Below are 23,044 nucleotides of genomic sequence, written 5' to 3'. Positions count from 1 at the left end.
GAGTGAAGTATAGGACCAGAGGCAGAAGCTGTCATTGTCACTGTTTTGATAAGCAACTTCATCAGCAAGAGTCAACAAGAAATCTCTGATTGTACCAAGCCCAGCCATAGTTGTGAGAAAAGCACGCCTAAACTAACCAGAAGGTCCAAAGAAATCGATTTTCAAAGTGACACCCACTGTTACTGTACATGGTTAATTGCATTAAAACAATGCTTTCTGCCAAAAAAACATGGTTACTGCAATATTAGTAATACAGTCATGTAATCTAAACTCAATCGATGCCGAGCCGCGGGATCGAGTGCGATCGACAGACACTGCCTTGGCTTGTTGTATATTTCTGTGGTTCCAACAGACTATTCCAAGTAGTTATAGCTGCAGGCCGGAGACCTCCAAATGGAGGCGAAATCTTCAAAAGAGGGTGGGGTTACTCTAAAAGGAGGGCTGCACCTACTCCAAAAGGGGTGTCACTTCCACTCACGGTTAGGGAAAGGGTTTGGTAAGGGGCTCCTTATATCTTTAATGGCGGTTTAGAGCGACCACCCCTTTTTGGAGCAATGCCTCTTGACTATTGGGGTGCAAATAACTGCACTATGTGGCAGATGCTATTTACATCAGGGTGCAAATAGACACTCCGATTATTTATTTAATGATGCATTTAATTAAATCACTATACATTTCATGATTTATTTAAATATTTGAATATTTATTTCATTTGGCCCTCAATAGATTTTGGGGTGAAATATGACGTGGAAAATTCTTGACAGGTTTCATGAGATTCATCCAAATAAACAACTAATAAACTACAGTATTATTCACAGTGGTTAAATTTGGTTTTGGAGGTGGGGGTACCCGAAAATCAGGTGGTGATTCTTGTGACCCAATCCCAGCAATAAATAGTTTATAATTACCTTTTATAATTTGATAAAAACTAACCAACCAACAAACAAAAAATTAATTACAAATTATATCAACAACATAGTGAAAGGCTGCATTTACATGAATTTCAGATTTATTTTTTTTATTTTAACAATTTAATTTTAATTGTAATGCTGGTATTATAATTTGTAATTAAAGTATTTGTATTCAATTATAAAAGTGCACAAAATTGAAGCATTTTATGCCCAGCTGTAGACAATTTTCTATTATAATTTTTTATTTATTTATTTATTTTATTTTTTAAGATTTACGCATTTTAATTTCCTAACAAAATTTCATGAAAATGAATTGAGTAATATGTAATAAAATATAAATATATATTTTCAGTTTTATTAATTTAACAACACACTCTCACTGTGAAATCGTCAGGATTTGTACGACTTTTCTAAATTTGTCTAATTCGTATGATATCGCGCGACTGCACTCGTTTGAATCCCTACGACTTTCACTACGGCCAATGACGTCGCTGGACATCGTTTCCATCTAATACGTGATAATTACTTGCTTCTGTCACACACAACATGAAGTCGTACGAGTTTATGCGAACAAAATCGTGCGAGACCATACAAAATAGCCAACTCGTAAATTATGTACAAATTTTCATGAGATCGGGTTGTAATTTAATTTGGTCAAACATTACACAGTTTGTTGTAATGTAATTTCATTATGAAATTAAAATGCGTAAAAATAGGCTAAATATGGGCCTGGGTATCTCAGCGAGTATTGACACTGACTATCACCCCTGGAGTCGTGAGTTTGAATCCAGGGCGTGCTGAGTGATTCCAGTCAGGTCTCCTAAGCAACCAAATTAGCCCGGTTGCTAGGGAGGGTAGAGTCACATGGGGTAACCTCCTCGTGGTCGTGATTAGTGGTTCTCACTCTCAATGGGGCGTGTGGTGAGTTGTGCGTGGCTCGCGGAGAGTAGCATGAGCCTCCACATGCTGTGAGTCTCCGCGGTGTCACGCACAATGAGTCACGTGATAAGATGCACGGATTGACGGTCTCAGACGCGGAGGCAACTGAGACTTGTCCTCCGCCACCCGGATTGAGGCGAGTAACCGCACCACCACGAGGACCTACTAAGCAGTGGGAATTGGGAATTCCAAATTGGGAGAAAAGGTGATAAAAAAATAAAAAAATAAATAAAATAAAATAAAAAATAGGCTAAATATTTTTTGAGTGTATATTGCTAGAAAACAAATATTCCCCCCTCCCCAAAAAAACAAACAAACAAACAAAGGAATAAATAAATACATTTCATGGCCAATTTCTTTTCTTACAATTCCAGCCCAATTTAACACGTGATTATTCATCTCTATAAAAGTTAATACAGAACCCACAAAATAAGAGCATGTGTAAATCAAAGTGGTTATTGACAAATCCACAGCAGGATACAATCCGAATTTCAACATTCCAGTGTGTTTTTCATGAGCAGTACCCTGCTGGCTCAATCTATAACAATATTCATCAGAGAGCTCCTCCAGAATACAGTCCAATCTCTCCGAGCGTGTTCTCTTTCATCTCGCCCCTCTGTGGGCTCTCAGACCGTCTAAGAGGCTTCTATCAGAGGAACCTTCTCAAACATGCCACACTCACGGATCTATACAATATTCTCCACCATCCAAGGAATATTGAGGAAAAAGACCCCCTCCAAACAGTTCATAAATAAGCTGCGCCACAACACCAAGACACCCGTGTTTGCTGTTTAATAATTTATAGACTTAAAGGTTAAACATCTTCTTGCGTTCCCTTCATAAATTCTGTGTCAGTTTTGGGAAAGGGCCGCTGAGGCCCTGGAGCGTGACTGCGCGGGCCACACGGACTCCACGCGGAACATGCAGCGTTGAGTTAATGTCAAGTGACCATGAAAAAATCATGCAACAAAAGATGTATGAAACACAATCTCTGCTTACATGTCACAGACACTCGACTCATTGCAAAAAACTTCAGCTAGTTTTCTATAAAGAGGGACAGAGAGGAGGAGATATGCGGCGGCTAGCTGCTAGCGCAATGAATGTTGACTGATGCTAATCTGACCTTTGGGTTTGCTAATTTGTAATAAAGACTGGGTTTGCTAGCAAAAGGTTATCTGTGAATATAAAAAGCTGGGTGTATAAATATACTGTATAGTTAACCCTTGTGCGTCAATTTAAAAAAGTTACTCAGAGGTCTTTGGAGGACAAAAATGTCCACATCAAAAACTGGCATAATAATATTAATATTATTTTCCACTTTCACTGACTTAGATTTTTTAACTAAGATTTTTTTAACTAACATCAGTTCTGATCATAACTACCAAATATTCATTCATCTTCAGGATTTTAACCCTTTAAATGCCAGTTTGTTTATATAATGCCACTGTTGTTTTTTTTTACACACACACACACACACACACACACACTTCTTAATACACACACACAAAACACACTCTGACATCCATACCAACACACACACACAATTTTATCTGCATCATTTATTCAATTGTCCTGCAGTGCTCTATAATACAGCAAACAGAAAATAGGGGAAAAGCATGTATTTGCTCCATAGGCTAAACATGAGAAAAATGGCGCCATCTGGTGGAAAATATTAAACATTTAATTTTGAAGCCAGGGCTCCGGAATGAAAGTATAATATCATAGAATTCATGATTTTATACTTTAATTGCACTAGGATCAAATATTGCAGTTTTAATGGGTTTCAATGGGGACATTTTTGTCCTGAAGGTCCTGAGTGTAACTATTTTGTGTACACAGTGTATTATAGATGTATTATTGGAACTGAGGCTGAAATATCAAAATTCCCCCCAAAAATACACACCTTTGGCAACATTTATGCCGTTGGCATTAACACAGCCAAAATGATTGAAAAAATAAAAATGAAAAAGACAAAAATGTCCCGAAGGTCGCAGAAGGGTTAATGAAATTACAAACTTCCACATTTGTGTGTGGATGAAACTGCCCTTTTTCTCTCGTTTCTCATTAAATGCAAATATGAATCAGCTGAGGAGCTAGTTTCCTTCAAGCATCGCCTCTTTAGATTAAAGTACGCTTCAGTTGCATTCTGAAGCTCCATTCTGATTGGCTGGCCGCTACGCAATTTCCAGAAGTCAGAGTGCAGAGGTTTATTTATTTTGCTTTGTCAGAGTGAAATACTCATTGCTAATTACGTTTGGATGAACAGAAATTCTGACCATAAAGTCAACACACATTTAACGCAACAGCAAAGCCTTTTGACATTCAATCATGTGCAGGATATGGATTATAGATATATGGAAATGGATTTCACAAATAATTCAATTGAAGAGTAATTAAAGATTGTAAAAGGCTTTCTTACGAGTTATTATCATTACAGATATCTGCAAAAAAACATATTACAGATATTAATAATCAGCATTTTTACTATTCGTAATTCCATTGCTGATATCAGGAATTGGATATTTGCACTAGCAACAATGTAATTATTGATATCAACAATCATCGTGTTTACTAGTAAGTAGTTGCTGAATTGACTTTTATTCATTCGCAGGATATGAACTGTTGAAATCAACAATTTAATTTTCACAAGTGAAAACACACATTTTTGATATCAGTAATTACATTTGCACTTGTAAAAATGTTAATTCTTGATAACAAAAATGATGTCATCACTCGCAGAAATACACATTCTTGATATCAAAATGATAATTCAACTAGTTAAAACTATAATTCTTGATATCTGTAATTGCATTTTCACTAGTAGAATTTCACAATGATCTGCCATTCACGCCAGTTCAAAACGCAATTACTGATATCAAACATTTATTTCAATTAATTGAAATTAATGCATAAATCAATTACATAATAGCTAAGTACTTACTAGTAAAAACTGTCATTTTTATATCAATAATTACATTGTTACTAGTACAAATATCCATTCCTGATATCAACAATTAAATTGCAACTTGTGAAAATGCAATTTTGATATCTGTCAATGTATTTAAACATGTTAGATTTGGTCATTCAGATCTGGAAATGGATTTCAGATATCAATAAATTGTTGAGTAATTAAAGATATCTTAAAAAGACATTACAGATATTAGAAATTAACAGTCACTAGTGAAAACCAAATTACTGATTACTGATATTAAAATGTTTTAATTCATTCGTTAATATCAGAAATGGACATTTACATTAGTAACAATGCAATTATTGATATCAACAATTATAATTTTAACTAGTAAGAAATACATTTTTTATATACGCAGCTGTGTTTTGAACTGGAGTGAATGGCAGATCATAGTGTAAATGCAGTAACAGTTTTTACTAGTTGAAAATTAATTTTTGAGAATGTGTATTTCTGCGAGTGATGATCTCATCTTTTTATATCAAGAACTGAAAATTTACTAGTGCAAATGTAATTACTAATATCAAAAAATAAAATTTTAACTAGAGAAAATTTAATTGCTGAGATCAACAATTCATTTTAAGTCGATTCGGCTTGCAATAGATATGTATATTTAGAGTCCTAACTAGTACAAAATGAATTATAGATATCTGTAATTGCATTTTGAACAGGAAAGTTGAATACATGTCAAAAAGGCTTGCCATATTAACGTTAACTTCCTTCCTGTGTTTCCTGTACTGTTTGCGGAAACTGTCGTATTTAAACGAGCTTTCGGCTTTGTTGCATGCCGATGCATTCTTGTGGTGTCGATTTTAAGCCCGGCTCTACACTTCACGAAAAAAAGTCTGAACTGTGGTTGGTCAAATAACATGTCAATCAGACAGTCTATTCCTGTGTAAGTGACAGGTCCTGGCCAAAATAATCAGACTTTATGATGAAGTGTGACTGTCAAACAGACATCAGTCAGCATATATCCTGCGGCAAACTGGGTAAAGGTGCTCTCTGTTAGGTCCTTGTGTTTGCAGGTGAAGTTTGATGTGATACATTATTAAGTCCCATGAGACACAGCACAGGTGAGATGAGTACACTGAGGTGAAAGTTCAGAGGTCAGAGGGCAAATCATGACCTCACTGGAGCACTATACTGATTACAGATGAGAGAGAGAGAATTCATATACAAGGGTTAATATTATTAAGAAGATATCCATCTTACTTTTCATCTCAAAATCTAATGAAATAAGAAATTATATTTTCCATGAAGAAAATAAAGCCTATTTTAAGACCACTATAATTTTTGCAATACACAAATGTTTGTAATAGAAAAAAAATCTCATTATATTCTCTTATTTTCAATAATGCTGTATCCAGCTCTAGTTTCTCTTTACGTTCTCATTACAGTGCAAGTAATTTATTTTTTTAAATTACATAAAAATGCTGCAATACAATGATTAAAAAATCAAATAAATCAGCATAAATTCTAGGCAGTAGTACAAATTCTCCCATGTTGTATAAATACTTTATACTTTAAATAATATTTAATTATTATTATTATTATTATTATTATTATTTTGCATTACAGCAATGATTCTAGCTGCTTTAGATTTGAGTGATTTTTTTGTAATTCTCAGATTCTCATTATTGTAATACAGTATTTTTTTTAAATTATATAAAATATACTGCCATAAAATTCTTTTTTTTTTTTTTTAAATACAAGGCAGTAAAACAAATTCCTCCATGATGGATAAATACTTTAAATTTGAATAATATATCATTATTTTTCCACATAATGGTACTGTTTTTTTGCATTACAGAGGTGAGAATTTTGGGTGTAAATGTACTTAATTATCAGTAATGTTTCTAGCTGCTTTAGATTCGTAATGAGTTTTTTTTTTTTTTTAATTCTCATTAGATTCTCATTATTGTAATACAGTAATTTTTTCAATTACATAAAATACTGCCATACAATGTTTATTTTATTTTATTTCTTATTTCAAGGCAGTGAAGCTAATTCTACCAAGATACATAACTACTTCACTATTAAAATATTACATAATTATACTGTATCATGAGAATGACACTTCTGATGATGTTTTTTCTTCGGGGTGATTATGTTCTTAATTCTCGCAAATATAATGTCTGATATGCATTTATCAGATACACCCATTGATTCACCCAAGTCTCTGGCAGCTTGAGTTGTTTTATATATAGATTGTGTTCCTTAATATGTACGGTCTAATGGCTTTGCCATTTAAGATTAAATCTGCATCCCAATAAGTGAGATAGATAAAAAAAAACTATAAAAAGTCAATAAATGCTTCATATTCATGTTCCAAAATGCAGGTCAACAAGCCTTGAATACATCTAGATACTGAATACATCTTTGAATACATGGTATAATGTGGTCTGTGTGTGTGCATGTGAGTGTGCATGTGAGTGTATGTGAGTGTTTGTGTGTGTGTGCATGTGTGTGTTTGTATGTGAGTGTGTGTTGTGTGAGTTTGTGTGTGTGCATGTGTGTGCGAGTGTGTGTGCTTGTTTCTGTGTGTGAGTGTGTGCGCGTGTGCGTGTGTTTGTGCGCGTGTATGTGTGTGTGTGAGCGTGCACATGTGTGAGTGTGTGCGTGCGCGTGTGAGTGTGTGCGTGCGCGTGTGTGAGTGTGTGTGCGTGCGCATGTGTATGTTTGTGTGTGTGCGAACGTGTGAGTGTGTGTCAGTGTGTGAACGCATGTGAGTGTGAGTGTGTGTGTGCATGTGTATGCTTGTGTGTGTGTGTGCGCACGCATGTGAGTGTGAGTGTGTGTGTGCATGTGTATGTTTGTGTGTGAGCGCATGTGTGAGTGTGTGCACGCATGTGTGTGCGTGTGTTTATGTTTGTGTGTAGGTGTGTAATGAGATGAGACCTGGGCGAGGGCTCCACGGGAACCAATTTCAACGTCTGAACCCCACAATATCCCTCTACTTTCTGTTACTGTGGAAACGGAGGTCTTTGCCCATCACACCACTTATTATTCCGCATAATTTCAGCTTCTTCTGAGAGAAGAAAAGGAGAAGGTCTTGGCGTGTGTGTGAATGGAACGTCGATGGAACGTTGCACTGTCACCACTGATATGCACGGTGTGATAAGGCCGCCGCGTTCTGCCCTCGGGCCAAACAGAGAACGCCGTCGGCAACGGAGGATCCAAGCGTCAAAGATGGCCATCGCGAGCCAGCGCATGATGCCACCAACTGCTTTTGATGCACTTTAATCTGATGCGACGTGTATGATCAGAGACCAGTGTTGTTAATAACATCACTGTACAACACAAACATTATGAAAAGCAGCACTGATACTGCAAACCATTCAAAGAACCAGCAGGAACATTCAGAGGTCCAAAAGTCTGAGAACACTAGTGAAAATACTTCTTTTTATATAATACTTTGTATTTTATATTAGCAGCATCACAATCTGAGTGAAACATTGAATTAAAAACATATATTTTTACTTCAGTGGAAGCAAGGCAATCGAATGGAGGTTGAATATTCCATGTTTAGTGGATCATCATTAAATATGCAGTGTTATTTTTCCCTCTAATGCAGCTGATTCGCGGTGTCATGTTGTTGATGTGCAGTTCTTGTGATCTTGTTAACACAGCACTGACATCACCTCTCTATGAGCTCACGAGAGGTGAATGTGACCGGACTCTCCTTAATTCAGCATGACAGCAACCAGCTGACCAAAACAACAACAACAACACAAACAACCAAAGTAAACAGGAAACTTTACCAACAAAGAGAACACAGCGAGTGTAAAGGGTGTTTTAATGTCTTGTGTTGTCTAACTTCTGCAGTTTTATAATCACATACTGTAGATCCGAGTGTGACTGCTGTGTGCATTTGCCATTTCCCTTTTTGATTTGTAACTAGTAGCATCTAATAAACATGCTAAAAAAAAAAATAAAAAATCCTAAAAATCATTGTCCTCATATGTGGTCAGCAGGACTAAGTTTTTTAAGTAATATTAAGCTATAGAAAGTCAGATTTTTTTCATCAGATAGTTTATAATGTGTCCAGGAGTGTTGATTATTCATGTGTTTGAGACGTTACAGACATTACATCAGAAATGATCATAATTAATTCTGATTCAAAGTAATGTCCAGCATCATCCAATCACTGTCAATCATGTTAAAATAAAATGATACATTATAAATTCTGAATCTATGTACTGATTATCATTGTCACATGTCTGTCAAACATGTTGAGTGATCCAAACATCATCTGCAGCCTGAAACTGAACTTTTGATCAGATTGTAGGAGTGAATGCACTTAACTGCATAGAGAGCTATAGGATGCTCCCTTGCTCCCTATTTAGTGAATGACTTAACCTCCAGTGTGCTGTCTGTCTGCACTGGTCTCAGAACAGTTTGAAATGCACCTTATTTTCATCCTAACTGCATATAAAGCCTCTGAAAGACACATTTATCAGTTTTACATGAATACATTTATTCTCAATGTGATAATGTACAGTAAATATAAATGAATGCATTTATTAATATTAATGAATAGAACCGTATTGTACAGTGATAACAATAAAATATAACAAAATGTATATTAAAAAAGCGAAATGACCCACAGATGTGTTCTAGTTATTCAAACTTTTGAGGGAACGCAGTTCTAATTTCCACGTATGTGGACATCATGTTTATCAGCGCGCTGACGAGCGGCATATCGAATGAAACTAGAGACGCTACTCTTTACAATCAAACAGGTTTCAATAATAAAACGTAGAGGTTTCTTACCAGAGGCACTTTTATTGGCGCTGTGCCCGTAGGAGCGCTTCACAGAAATTGACGTCATGTTGTCGTGTCATGTGACACAGAAGTTTAACCCTTAAATGACGATGTAGAGTCTTGTGAACAGTATTCAGTCAGTTTAAACTCATTTCAATTATGCACTGCATATAGCGAAGACAAAATACAACGTCCACACATGTGGACACGGGGTTGCATGAGGTTAATGTTATTTTGATTAATTGTGCAACCCTGAAGGATCGTGAAATTAGTCTGCTGATGCTCTTTATGAAACTTAATGGCCAAATAAGGCACATTAAAATCATTGTGATATTCATAATATTGCTTAATTTAATATTGTTAGCAAAATCATTTCGCATATATTCAATATATGAACTCTGGTGAGATGTCTGTATTGATCATATCGAACAGTTTTCACAGGACGTTCTCAAGTTGTTGCGGTCTCGACTAAAATCTCTCGGAAACTGTCGTCGACACAGTCACATCCAAAACGAGAATAAACATGAGTTTATTTGCAAAGAGAGATTTGGAATAGTCTCCTATAGACAGCAATGAGATTAAATGGAGACTTCTGAGTCAAAAAAAGACTAAACTCACACGTGTCTCCTCTAGAGGTTCACAAGAGATTCAACAATGTCTCAAACTATGAAACGCAGATTTGTCAAGATACCAAAGTCTGCTATCAAAAGTCAGAGCTCTCTAACATTTCTCTCTAACAGAGCTCTGCTAGATCAGCAGTTACAGAAATACTCAAACCAGCCCATCTGGCACCAACAATCAAAAATCACTGAGATCACATTTTATCCCCATTCTGATGGTTGAACATTAACTGAAGCTCCTGACCCGTATCTGCATGATTTTATGCACTGCAGCCACACGATTGGCTGATTAGATAATCTGATTTTATATATATATATATATATATATATATATATATATATATATATATATATATATATATATATATACACAAACCCCAATTCCAAAAAAGTTGGGACAGTATGAAAAATTCAAATAAAAACAAAAATAAGTGATATGTAACTTATATTCACCCTTTGTTATATTTAAAGCACTACAACTAAACATTACATGATGTTTTACCTTGTGAATTTAATCGTTTTTTTAATTTACAGTCATTTCAAGTCAGATGATCGCAAAACGCTCCAAAAAAGTTGGGACAGTCGAGTATTTTCCACTATGAAATATCACCATTTCTTCTAATAATACTTATTAAGCATTTGGGAACTGAAGACACAAGTTTAAGTTTTGAAAGTGGAATTTTCCCCCAGTCATCTATTATGTAGGTCTTCTGCTGCACAACTGTACGGGGTCTTCGTTTCCGTATGGTGTGCTTCATAATGCACCACACATTCTGAATTGGAGATGGTCAGGACTGCAGACAGGCCAATCTAGCACCCGCACTCTCTGCTTACACAGCCATGCACTTGTAATCCGGTGAAAACGTGGTTTGAAGTTGTCCTGCTGGAAAATGACTATGCTGGATGGCAGAATATTTACATTTACATTTACGCATTTGGCAGCCGCTTTTATCCAAAGCAACTTACAGTGCCCTTATTACAGGGACAATCCCCCCGGAGCAACCTGGAGCTAAGTGCCTTGCTCAAGGACACAGTGGTGGTGACTGTGGGGATCAAGCAACCTTCTGCTTACCAGTTATGTGCTTTAGCCCACTACGCCACCACCACTCCGATAGTGGAGTATATGTTGCTCCAAAATGTGTACACATCTATCTGTATTCATGGTGCCCTCACAGATGTGCGAGTTACCCATGCCATGGGCACTGACACACCCCTGGCCCATACAGACACTGGCTTTTGGACCTGACGCTGATAACAGCTTGGGTGGTCATTTTCCTCTTTGGCCCGGGTAACACGACGGCTGTGTTTTTCAAAAACTATTTGAAATGTGGACTCATCAGACCAAAAAACACAGTTCCACTGTTCTACTCTCCATCTAAGATGAGAGCGAGCCCAGAGAAGTCAGCAGCGCTTCTGGACAGTGTTGATGTATGGCTTCTCCTTTACAGAGTAAAGTCTTAACTTGCATCTGTGAATGCAGCGGTGAGTGGTGTTGACTAACAAAGGTTTACTAAAGTAATCCCAAGCCCATGTTCATGATATCTGTAACAGATGAATGATGTTTTTTAAGACAGTGATGTCTGAGGGATCAGAGATCATGCACATTCAGAAGTGGTTTTTGTCTCGACCTTTACGCACCGAGATTTGACCAGATTCCTTGAATCTTTATTCTCCTGAACTAAAGCAGCCTGTTAAACAGAACCTATGTTTACTCAATGTGCAAAGTTGATGTTTTTAAAGAAAGAAAGAACGAACGTCATGTCCAAATCACCAGTCATCAACACGCTTCTGTCTTCCTCTCTTTGTTGTGAACTGATTCAGATTCATCGGTCTGTGATCGAATCAGTTCACACACAAGGGTGTCTCGTTTGAGCTCTGAGCAGCTCTTGTGGTCGATCTGGCAGATTTAAGTGACACCAATTACAAAGCCTGTCAGTCTGGTCGGCCGCCCAGAGTCACAGAGAACATTTATACAGGACTGACTCGACATCGACCTGCAAGAGTGATCATGTCTCCTCTGATGGTGTGATTCAGATACAGGCCTCTAAGACGACAACAACCGTCTCTCTCTCTCTCTGTTAGTGCTAGTGGTCCACCCGTATGATGAAACAGCCGCTCGAGTGATGAGGGCTTTATATCTGATTAAAGTGAGACCCACACCTGACCACATACATCCTCTCTTTACTATCCCGTATCTCTCTCTCTTTTCATTGATGGATCAACGACGTAACACTCATTTTTTATCCAGAACTATTAAATTACTAAAAAATACAATTCACACAAAACAATGACTTGAATGCACCTCTTCTACAATGAACATGTTTTAAATTACTGAGTTTAACATAGTTTTGGTATTTGTTTCTAAGGCTTTAAGTAAAAAAATTGTCATGTGGAATAACCGTCCCTATAGAGTAAAAGATCAAAGTCTCATTAAAGCTGAAATTCTTGAAAAAGGAAATGTTGACATGAGTAGTGCAGAATAGTCATTAATATTTCTTAAAAAAATAAGCAGTGAAACAACTGATTTGAATATATGATTACTATTTGAAAAACATTTGCCCATCAAATCATAGTCATGTGGTGTAACCAACTTGTAGGTTCCACCACATGAGAGAGGAGCCCTTTAGACCCTCATGACTGCGTCTGGAGTTTTTTATGAAAAGGCACATTTTGTTCAGGTCATTTGGTGTATGCCAGAGAAAACTTCTTAATAAAATTAGTTAAAAAACCTTTGAAATTAATGATTGTGTACACTTTAATGTACAGGTGCAGGGAAAGATTTCAATACATTTTACTTGATGGTTACACCACATGACATTATTAAAGTCATTAAATCATTTTTTCTGTAGAAAATGCTAATAAATATTTTATTTATTTTTTAAAATTGATGAAACCAAATTGGAGACATTTCTATGAACTTGACACGTGCGTTTTAAACTAGATTTTTAAAAGATTTTTAATTTTTATTATATTGGATAATCTTATTTTTCAATGACCCTGATGCTAATTAAGTGCTGGAACCCTATTGTAATTGTAATGATTTTTTTTTTTCTACCCTAAAAGTGTCTAGAAAGCAAAAACTGCAAGTCCTAGACATACCAAATTTGTCCAAAATCCCCTTACTGCACAGGTGCAACACCACCCTCCCCACAATAACCCTAGGTGGCACTATAATGCACAATTTTCAGTTTTCTGTGATATCTGCGCAACCGTATGGGCTAGAATCAAAATATTTTTTACTCTGATTTCCTGAATCAAGCAGGACAAAATCAAGTCTCCAATTTGATTTCCATCGCTAATTTTTTATTTGCCATTTTGAGTAAAAACAAACAAACTACTCTTTCGCACTCCTAGACCGTTAGTCCAATTTGCCTGAAATTTCATCTTTTTTTTTTTTTTTTTTGCAAAACGTTCAAAAGATGTAAATTGGCTTAAATGCCATTGGCTTATATCTTCTAAACAATTTGACGAATCAAAGTTGTTTTGATAACTTTTTGCATTACGAGGCCTCGAGAGGATGCAAGCAAATTTGTGCGTGAATTGGACCAAACGGACTAGGAGGAGTTAAAAAAAAAAAGTAGGTTTTTACGGAAAACTCGAAATAGCGGATACAAAGTAGGAGTACTTAGAAATGAAACTGCTTTGCCCCTGACAGATTTTGTTCCTTCAAATCTGACAATTTTGGTCATTTTCTCCTTTTCCAAACTGCTTAGACCCTGATAATTGCAGTTTATCTCTCTCTCTATTTTTAAGAGCACTAACAAAGGCAAACGAGACACAAAGACTGATGCGTCCTTAAATAAGAAATCTCTCTATGAAAAGATGCTAACATGTCCGGTTGTGTTCAGAATACAAATGCAATCAGTCAAAATATCATTCATGCTTGGGCGATAACAAAAGTGTTCGTTCCACTTCCATTAAAATCTATGATGCACATTTTTCATTTAAATGCTGATTTTAACACTTTAGTGCATCAAACTCAAAATGACGGTGCAGTTCACATATTAAAAAAGCAGCGTTCATACAATTCTTGATTTTGTGTAGATTTCTATAATTCAATTGTATTACAGCAGTATTATACCAGCCTCGTGGAGCTTTTGCAGAGGGGAAGATTGTCAGTGAGTAATGATTTAAATGTGGGTCTTTTCCTGAAATGAAGCTATTGTATGACTTCACAAGACTTGGAACGTAACGCACAATCCATTCTGAAGTTTGACGGCCCCTGGTCACTGTATGCTTTTACTGTATGGAAAAGAGCAGTGTGATCATTCTGCTAAACCTCTCCTTTTGTGTTCCACAGAAGAAACAAAGTCATATGGGTTTGGAACAACATGATGGTGATTAAATGATCATTTTTGGGTGAAGTGGTTCTTGGATTTGATGGGGGAAAGAGAGAGTGATAAGGAGAACTCAAGACATGAAATGGACATCTAAACATGTACGAATGAAATAAAGAAATCAGTCCAGCAGGACGATGGCTGTCATACGGTCAAACACTCTAAATGAACACGACAGCTGTGTGTGTGTGTTTGTGCAATTTATCAGCACAGCTCTTGTCAACTCATTGGCCTCAGGCGCGTTTGAACAGCATAACTGATAAAAGCGAGTGTTTAGGTTGCCACGTCTCTGGTAAACATGGATTTAGTGTTAAAATCATCTTCAGACGTTTGTGGAACAAATCAGTAATCCTCTCAAAGTGAATGCTACATGCCACACGTGCGTCCCCTCTGGACATAAATGTACCACTACTGTGTGTGTAGGTGGATTTGTATTTATGATTACTAATTACAACAACAACAAAAAACATGTGAAATGATTTCCTTAATTCGTGGTGGCTGGCATCTTTAAACTGAGATGCAGGAAGTGAGTGTTTTTATTGCTGCTTCTTTGTTTAATCTCTCTTTGTTGTGTTTCTTTGAGTTGATGTGTTTCCTTCAGGCACATATTAATGACAAACATCTGTTGTTGCAAGCGCGAGCGTCTGGGACGATTATTTTCCCGCAGCTAATCAGAGCTTTTGATTACTCGTTCACAACAAAGGAAATATAATACTGATTTCATGATAATTCTCTGTCAGTAATCCTCATGAAAACGCTCTGTTGTTCTTCTGCTCGCAATAATACTCAAAATCCAAAAATTAATCTGTGTTATGAAGGAGCATGAAGGATTAATAAACAGTGAGTCATTTCTGTGCCACTAGCAACACCAAACAGAACTGCAAAAATAACATTTTATTTTATACATCAGTATATACAAAGATTGATCTTCTATGAAATATATTTTGCTTATAGAAGTCTCTATTTACTAAAAGCAGGGTTTATATATATATATACTGTATACACACACACACACACACACACACACTTGCACATTAGCAAATTGGTTCATGAATATTAATTATGCGATGTGACTTTTGCCATGGTATTGGCCAATTACATGCCTGCTTGGATGAAAAACATCTAACAACAGCCTCAATTAATAATGCACATTTTTCTGGTTTCAAATATTGAGTTAATATAAGAGTTAATGTTTTTTTTTTAAATAAGCATTAATTTAATTGATGTGCTTTGTGTGCATTACATTTTATTACATCGGTATTATATCAGCTTGGTATAGACATTTATATTTATTATATTAAAGGATTTTACTTATATTCTATTCTTATATAGTCTATTTACTAAATGCAATATATATATATATTTACACACACACACACACACACACTATATGGCCAAAGGTTTGTGGACACCCCCTTCTAATTAATGAATTTGGTTACTCCATTAAATCCTGTAAAGAAAAATCGTAATGTTTGTTAATGTAATGGCTTGGGCTTTGTGTGCTTCCAAATTTGTGGCAACTGTTTGGGGATGGCCCTTTTCTGTTCCAGCATGACAATGCCCCTGTGAACAAAGTGAGGTCCATAAAGAAATGGTTTACTGTGTCTGGTGTGGAAGAAACTGAATGGCCTGCACAAAGTCCAGACCTGAACCCCACTGATCACTTTTGGGGTGAAGTGGAACAGCAACTGTAAGTCAGGCCCCATCGACCAACATCAGTTCCTGACCTCACTGATAGCCTTGTGTCTGAATGAGAGCAAATCCCTGCAGCCATGTTACTACATACAGTATAGTGGAAAGCCTTCCCAAAGAGTGGAAGCTGTTATTACAGCAAAGGGGGAAACTGATGCCTAAGGTTTTGAAATCAAATGTTCATAAAAAACATATGGTGTCCACAAACTTTTGGCCATATAGTGTATACATATACATGCATATATATATATATATATATATACACACACATATGCATATATATACACATGCATATACATATACATACTGTATATATACACATGCATATACATATATATACACACACATATATATATACACATGCATATACATATACATACTGTATATATACACATGCATATACATATATATATATACACACACATATATACATACACATGCATATACATATACATACTGTATATATACACATGCATATACATATATATACACACACATATATACATATATATATACACATGCATATACATATACATACTGTATATATACACATGCATATACATATATATACACACACATATATACATATATATACATATGCATATACATACACATGCATATACATATATATACACACACATATATACATATATATATACACATGCATATACATATATATACACACACATATATACATATATATACATATGCATATACATACACATGCATATACATATATATACACACACATATATACATATATATATACACATGCATATACATATACATACTGTATATATACACATGCATATACATATATATACACACACATATATACATATATATATACACAATCATATACATATACATACTGTATATATACACATGCATATACATATATATACACACATATATACATATATATACATATGCATATACATACACATGCATATACATATATATATACACACGCATATACATATACAGGTGCATCTCAATAAATTAGAATGTCGTGGAAAAGTTCATTTATTTCAGTAATTCAACTCAAATTGTGAAACTCGTGTATTAAATAAATTCAGTGCACACAGACTGAAGTAGTTTAAGTCTTTGGTTCTTTTAATTGTGATGATTTTGGCTCACATTTAACAAAAACCCACCAATTCACTATCTCAAAAAATTAGAATATGGTGACATGCCAATCAGCTAATCAACTCAAAACACCTGCAAAGGTCCTGAGCCTTCAAAATGGTCTCTCAGTTTGGTTCACTAGGCTACACAATCATGGGAAAGACTGCTGATCTGACAGTTGTCCAGAAGACAATCATTGACACCCTTCACAAGGAGGGTAAGCCACAAACATTCATTGCCAAAGAAGCTGGCTGTTCACAGAGTGCTGTATCCAAGCATGTTAACAGAAAGTTGAGTGGAAGGAAAAAGTGTGGAAGAAAAAGATGCACAACCAACCGAGAGAACCGCAGCCTTATGATTGTCAAGCAAAATCGATTCAAGAATTTGGGTGAACTTCACAAGGAATGGACTGAGGCTGGGGTCAAGGCATCAAGAGCCACCACACACAGACGTGTCAAGGAATTTGGCTACAGTTGTCGTATTCCTCTTTGTTAAGCCACTCCTGAACCACAGACAACGTCAGAGTCGTCTTACCTGGGCTAAGGAGAAGAAGAACTGGACTGTTGCCCAGTGGTCCAAAGTCCTCTTTCCAGATGAGAGCAAGTTTTGTATTTCATTTGGAAACCAAGGTCCTAGAGTCTGGAGGAAGGGTGGAGAAGCTCATAGCCCAAGTTGCTTGAAGTCCAGTGTTAAGTTTCCACAGTCTGTGATGATTTGGGGTGCAATGTCATCTGCTGGTGTTGGTCCATTGTGTTTTTTGAAAACCAAAGTCACTGCACCCGTTTACCAAGAAATTTTGGAGCACTTCATGCTTCCTTCTGCTGACCAGCTTTTTAAAGATGCTGATTTCATTTTCCAGCAGGATTTGGCACCTGCCCACACTGCCAAAAGCACCAAAAGTTGGTTAAATGACCATGGTGTTGGTGTGCTTGACTGGCCAGCAAACTCACCAGACCTGAACCCCATAGAGAATCTATGGGGTATTGTCAAGAGGAATATGAGAAACAAGAGACCAAAAAATGCAGATGAGCTGAAGGCCACTGTCAAAGAAACCTGGGCTTCCATACCACCTCAGCAGTGCCACAAACTGATCACCTCCATGCCACGCCGAATTGAGGCAGTAATTAAAGCAAAAGGAGCCCCTACCAAGTATTGAGTACATATACAGTAAATGAACATACTTTCCAGAAGGCTAACAATTCACTAAAAATGTTTTTTTATTGGTCTTATGATGTATTCTAATTTTTTGAGATAGTGAATCGGTGGGTTTTTGTTAAATGTGAGCCAAAATCATCACAATTAAAAGAACCAAAGACTTAAACTACTTCAGTCTGTGTGCACTGAATTTATTTAATACACGAGTTTCACAATGTGAGTTGAATTACTGAAATAAATGAACTTTTCCACGACATTCTAATTTATTGAGATGCACCTGTATACATACATGTATATACATACATACATATACATACATATACATGCATATACATATATATACATACACACATTATTTATTATATATCTTATGTTTTTTTTTTTTTTTTTTTTTTTTTTACATTTTACGCTTAAACCCATTCTTTTTTCAAAACAGGTGTTTTCCAACCCTGCTACACCAATATGTCTGCCTTTTTCATCATACTGTAATAAAACAGCAGTATTTCTATTGTAGCTGATGTCATGTAACACCATGGTTTGACCTCTGACCCTAGTGACCTAAAGACACACTGAAGTCATGACGGTGTAAAACACTTATCATAAGTGTGTGCATCTCTGCACAATAAACAACACAGATGGCCCACATAATAAGTAACAGTGACCTCGTCTAATGCTGTAAATCTAATAATGTTTCATTCGTAATTCCTGCATGAATAATTTTCAGTACAGCAGAAATACTGCGAAATTCAATAACAGCTAAATAAAGACGTGGATCAAAATAATCCAATCTTGATTTTCTTATTTACCTATTTTGTTCGGCATCGTCGGCAAGTTAAAAACATGATGTGATCAGATCAGATGAAGATTAAATGATGAACTGAGGATGAATTGTTCAAACCCAGCAGTGTAATCCTGAACTCACAGAGCTTGTCAGAGGCACAGATTACTCTGGGAAACATGACTGTAATTTACTGTCACATACAGTTCACAATGAGCTGCAGTTCTGGGCCACTCTAAATAAAACCCATCCTTCATAATAATCTCAGGATGAAGATGTTGTCGTTTTATCCAGCACTTATTAAAGATTCTCAGAACATGTATCAGCGAATAATGATGTTTTGATTGTGAGACACGATAAACAACAGCCATTTACAGGCTAGAAATAACAAACCAGTAGCTGCTGAAACAATAAACTGGAGACAAAAAAGGTTTGAATAATTTAAGGATCTGCTGAGAGGTTGAATCTCACAAAACCAGCAATTGTGTGCAGTATTCAGTACCGTTTGATGGTCAGGGGCTGCGGTGACACAGTCATGAGAAACACATGAAAGCCCTTCAGACACACACACACACACACACACACACATTTGGTTTGAGTCGAGTGTTGGTGTCTGGTACCTGACAGGTGCTCCTCTGCTCTGAGCCGGCTTCAACACAACCGTAACGGTGCTGTCCGTCTGATTCAGAGGAGTCTCCTGATCGTACGCTGGCATTGATGGAGCTGTAACATCGAATTATCAAAATGTAGTCAATTGTTTAAAACAACTCTACCTTTGAAATCACTTCAGCTATTTTAATTTAAGGGGCCAGAAACAAACGCACACATGAATGCTTGGCCAACTCAGTAGAAGTGCTCAGTCCCATTGAACATCATTATACGTTGTTGTGTTTTTAGGTGGTAACAAACCTCAGTATGTTTTATAAACATGCTGACCGTTTAACTATTACACGGCTCTCGGGAATACTCAATTCTGTCTGGTCAATGGCGCCATCTAGTGGTCTGATATTTCTGAGTAACAACCGCACATCCACGTGTCATCTAGGGACTGCGAGCCATCTTTCCTGCTTATCGCATCACTGTGCGGTCTTTACAAGTAAGCTAATAAAAACATTTCACCTCAAATCAGTATTTTATTTTTATTTATTTGGTTGGTAGCTGTGTAATAAGCGGGATAATGAGCAGTCAGCCAGTTGTTACCGCAAAAAAATTAAAAAAAATAAACCCCTTTCCATCCTGTTGGGGTTTATTCTGCAATAACAACAGGCAGACTGCACATTATTCCTTACTTAACTAACTTCACTCTGGATCATCCATGACAGTATATGACCTGAAAGAGAAACTGGACAGCAGAAGAAGACACTTTACGCTAATCAAAACTTTAGCACCCCTTGTGGCAATGCTGAGAATGGAACACTAGAAATTGGGTGCGTTCATGTACTTGCGTAAAGTATGTTTTGGGCCTAATGGTTTGAGATCGAGGCGGGTAATCTAACACCCGGTCTACGCCGAAAGCAAGCGGCGTGTTGCGTCGCGTAAAAAGCAAATCGTCTACACTGGAAGCGTTCAACGTGTCGCATAGCGCCAACAGTAAACGGATGACTCATTCTACTGCTGGCAGCCACTTTATTATCCTGTCCATCTAAACTGATATGACCAAACATCAAATGTTTCTGGTCTCTGGTCTACTTACTCAAATAATATGTTGTGTCTATCCACATGTTTACGCAGCTTTAGCAACAGTTACATTATAATGAAGTATTTGTTCAGTGTAGACCGCCTCAAGCCGCTGCAGCACGTGACCCGTCCGGTCATGGATTCAGACCTGATATGGGACAATTCATGCACTACTGAGCTGCCTTGTTTCCATTGTGAAGTTCAGGTTCTTCTATCTGCTAAATGAACTCTCAATAGGTTTTTCCTGAGAGATGCACACCTGAGATCTTGGTAGTAGCCTGGGTGATGGCGGGCGGCCCGTATCCTTTCGCTGTGCTCGCTCTGAGGGTGAAGGAATATGTGGATCCAGGATAGAGACCCAGGAACATATGACTGGTTTCATTCCCAAGTTTAAGCACTTTTCCGCTCTGATTAGAGAGATCCAGGACAGGATCGAAAGAGCTGACCGCTTTATACGAGATCTGTGGATACACACAGTCCAAAACAAATCAGCTTCAGAAACATTTACTGAAACATCAAGATTCACTTGCATTCAGTCTAGAATCACAGCAAAGTCATAAATCATAAAATTGTTATTTCTTCAGCTGAAATTCAAATTTAACTGAAATATCATATTGAAGTCCCTAAAACAGTCCATTTAAATTTGCAAAGAGATTGCACGAGTTTTATCATGTCAACAAGCATTTTTTTCATAAACAATTTACATATTTTTATTTATTTTTTTACAATGTAAACAAATGAACTTTCAGTGCAGCTCCACCAAATTACACTCCATTACATCTGAAATGCTTCAAGGCCTTATAATCCGGCATAATAGCTGAAGAAAGAAATCGATAATGCCGGCTGTGGTTGTGTTGAATCAGGGCAGAACTGTAAAAGGGAAACAAGTCTTGCTCCTCATATTTGGAGAGGTGTCTTCATTACGGTGAAGAGGAACTGCATTAATGAAGCGTTGCACTTGAAACGCTTTTGATTTGCAACCTTTTGATAGAGATATTCCACTATGAGCCATTTTTCACAAAATCCTGCAATGTTATTAGCTTCAAATTATTTTCACAAAACAAATAAGAAAAAAAGAGAAATTGAGATCTGTCAACATTTCATTGACATCCTCCAGTGCAAACGACACTGCTGTTTTCCAGAGGAAATTATATTGCTCATAAGTTCGATTATCGGCCTAAATTATCAGGTTTTTTTAACAGTATTATATAAATGATTAGTAATAATTTATAAATAAATAATAACTAAATGGATCGTCCCACCGCAGGCTCTAGAGGTGAAATACAAACAATCAGTGACACCTCGAGGTGATTTCCACATTGACAATATTAAGCCATGTTTAAAGGGACAGTTCACCCAAAAATGAAAATTCTCTCATCATTTACTCATCCTCATGCCATCCCAGATGTGTATGACTTTCTTTTTTCTGCTGAATACAAACTATTTTTTTCTTGATTTTTAGAAGAATATTTCAGCTCTGTAGGTCCATACAATGCAAGTGAAGTTCTGAAGCTCCAAAAAGCACATAAAGGCAGCATAAAAGTAATCCATAAGACTCCAGTGGTTTAATCCATGTCTTCAGAAGTGATATGATGATAGGTGTGCATGAGAAAGAGATCAATATTTAAGTCCTTTGTTTCCTTAAATCTCCACTTTAACTTTCACTTTCAGATGTGAAAGTGAAACTAAACAGGCACCACATGTGACTTTCATATGTAAAAGTGAAAGTGGAGATTTAGAGTAGGTGAGAAACAGATCATTCACTTTTACATCTGAAAGTCACATGTGGTGCCTGTTTAGTTTCACTTTCACATCTGAAAGTGAAATTGGAGATTTATAGTAAAAAATGACATTAATATTGATCTGTTTCTCACCCACACCTATCATATCTCTTCCGAAGACATGGATTAAACCACTGGAGTAGTATGGATTACTTTTATGCTGCCTTTATGTGCTTTTTGGAGCTTCAAAGTTCTGGTCACCATTCACTTGCATTGTATGGGCCTACAGAGCTGAAATATTCTTCTAAAAATCTTCATTTGTGTTCAGCAGAAGAAAGAAAATCATACACATCT

General features: G+C 36.5%; 1 protein-coding gene across 6 annotated transcripts in view; it reads right to left on the bottom strand.

Annotated features, from left to right (window-relative positions):
* Nucleotides 1-23,044, bottom strand: part of LOC127441321 (receptor-type tyrosine-protein phosphatase mu-like) — a 355,708-nt gene that overhangs the window by 114,646 nt on the left and 218,018 nt on the right. For all 6 annotated transcript variants that reach the window (XM_051698588.1, XM_051698590.1, XM_051698589.1 and 3 more), the window contains exons 10-11: nucleotides 21,229-21,430; nucleotides 19,913-20,015 (exon numbers count right to left, since the gene is read on the bottom strand). In XM_051698588.1, coding sequence (XP_051554548.1) covers nucleotides 19,913-20,015; nucleotides 21,229-21,430 — 305 coding nt within the window. The remainder of the gene's footprint in view (nucleotides 1-19,912; nucleotides 20,016-21,228; nucleotides 21,431-23,044) is intronic.

This window comes from Myxocyprinus asiaticus, chromosome 5 (assembly GCF_019703515.2).
Source record: "Myxocyprinus asiaticus isolate MX2 ecotype Aquarium Trade chromosome 5, UBuf_Myxa_2, whole genome shotgun sequence".
Lineage (NCBI taxonomy): Eukaryota > Metazoa > Chordata > Actinopteri > Cypriniformes > Catostomidae > Myxocyprinus > Myxocyprinus asiaticus.
This window is presented reverse-complemented; position numbering and strand designations above follow the sequence as displayed.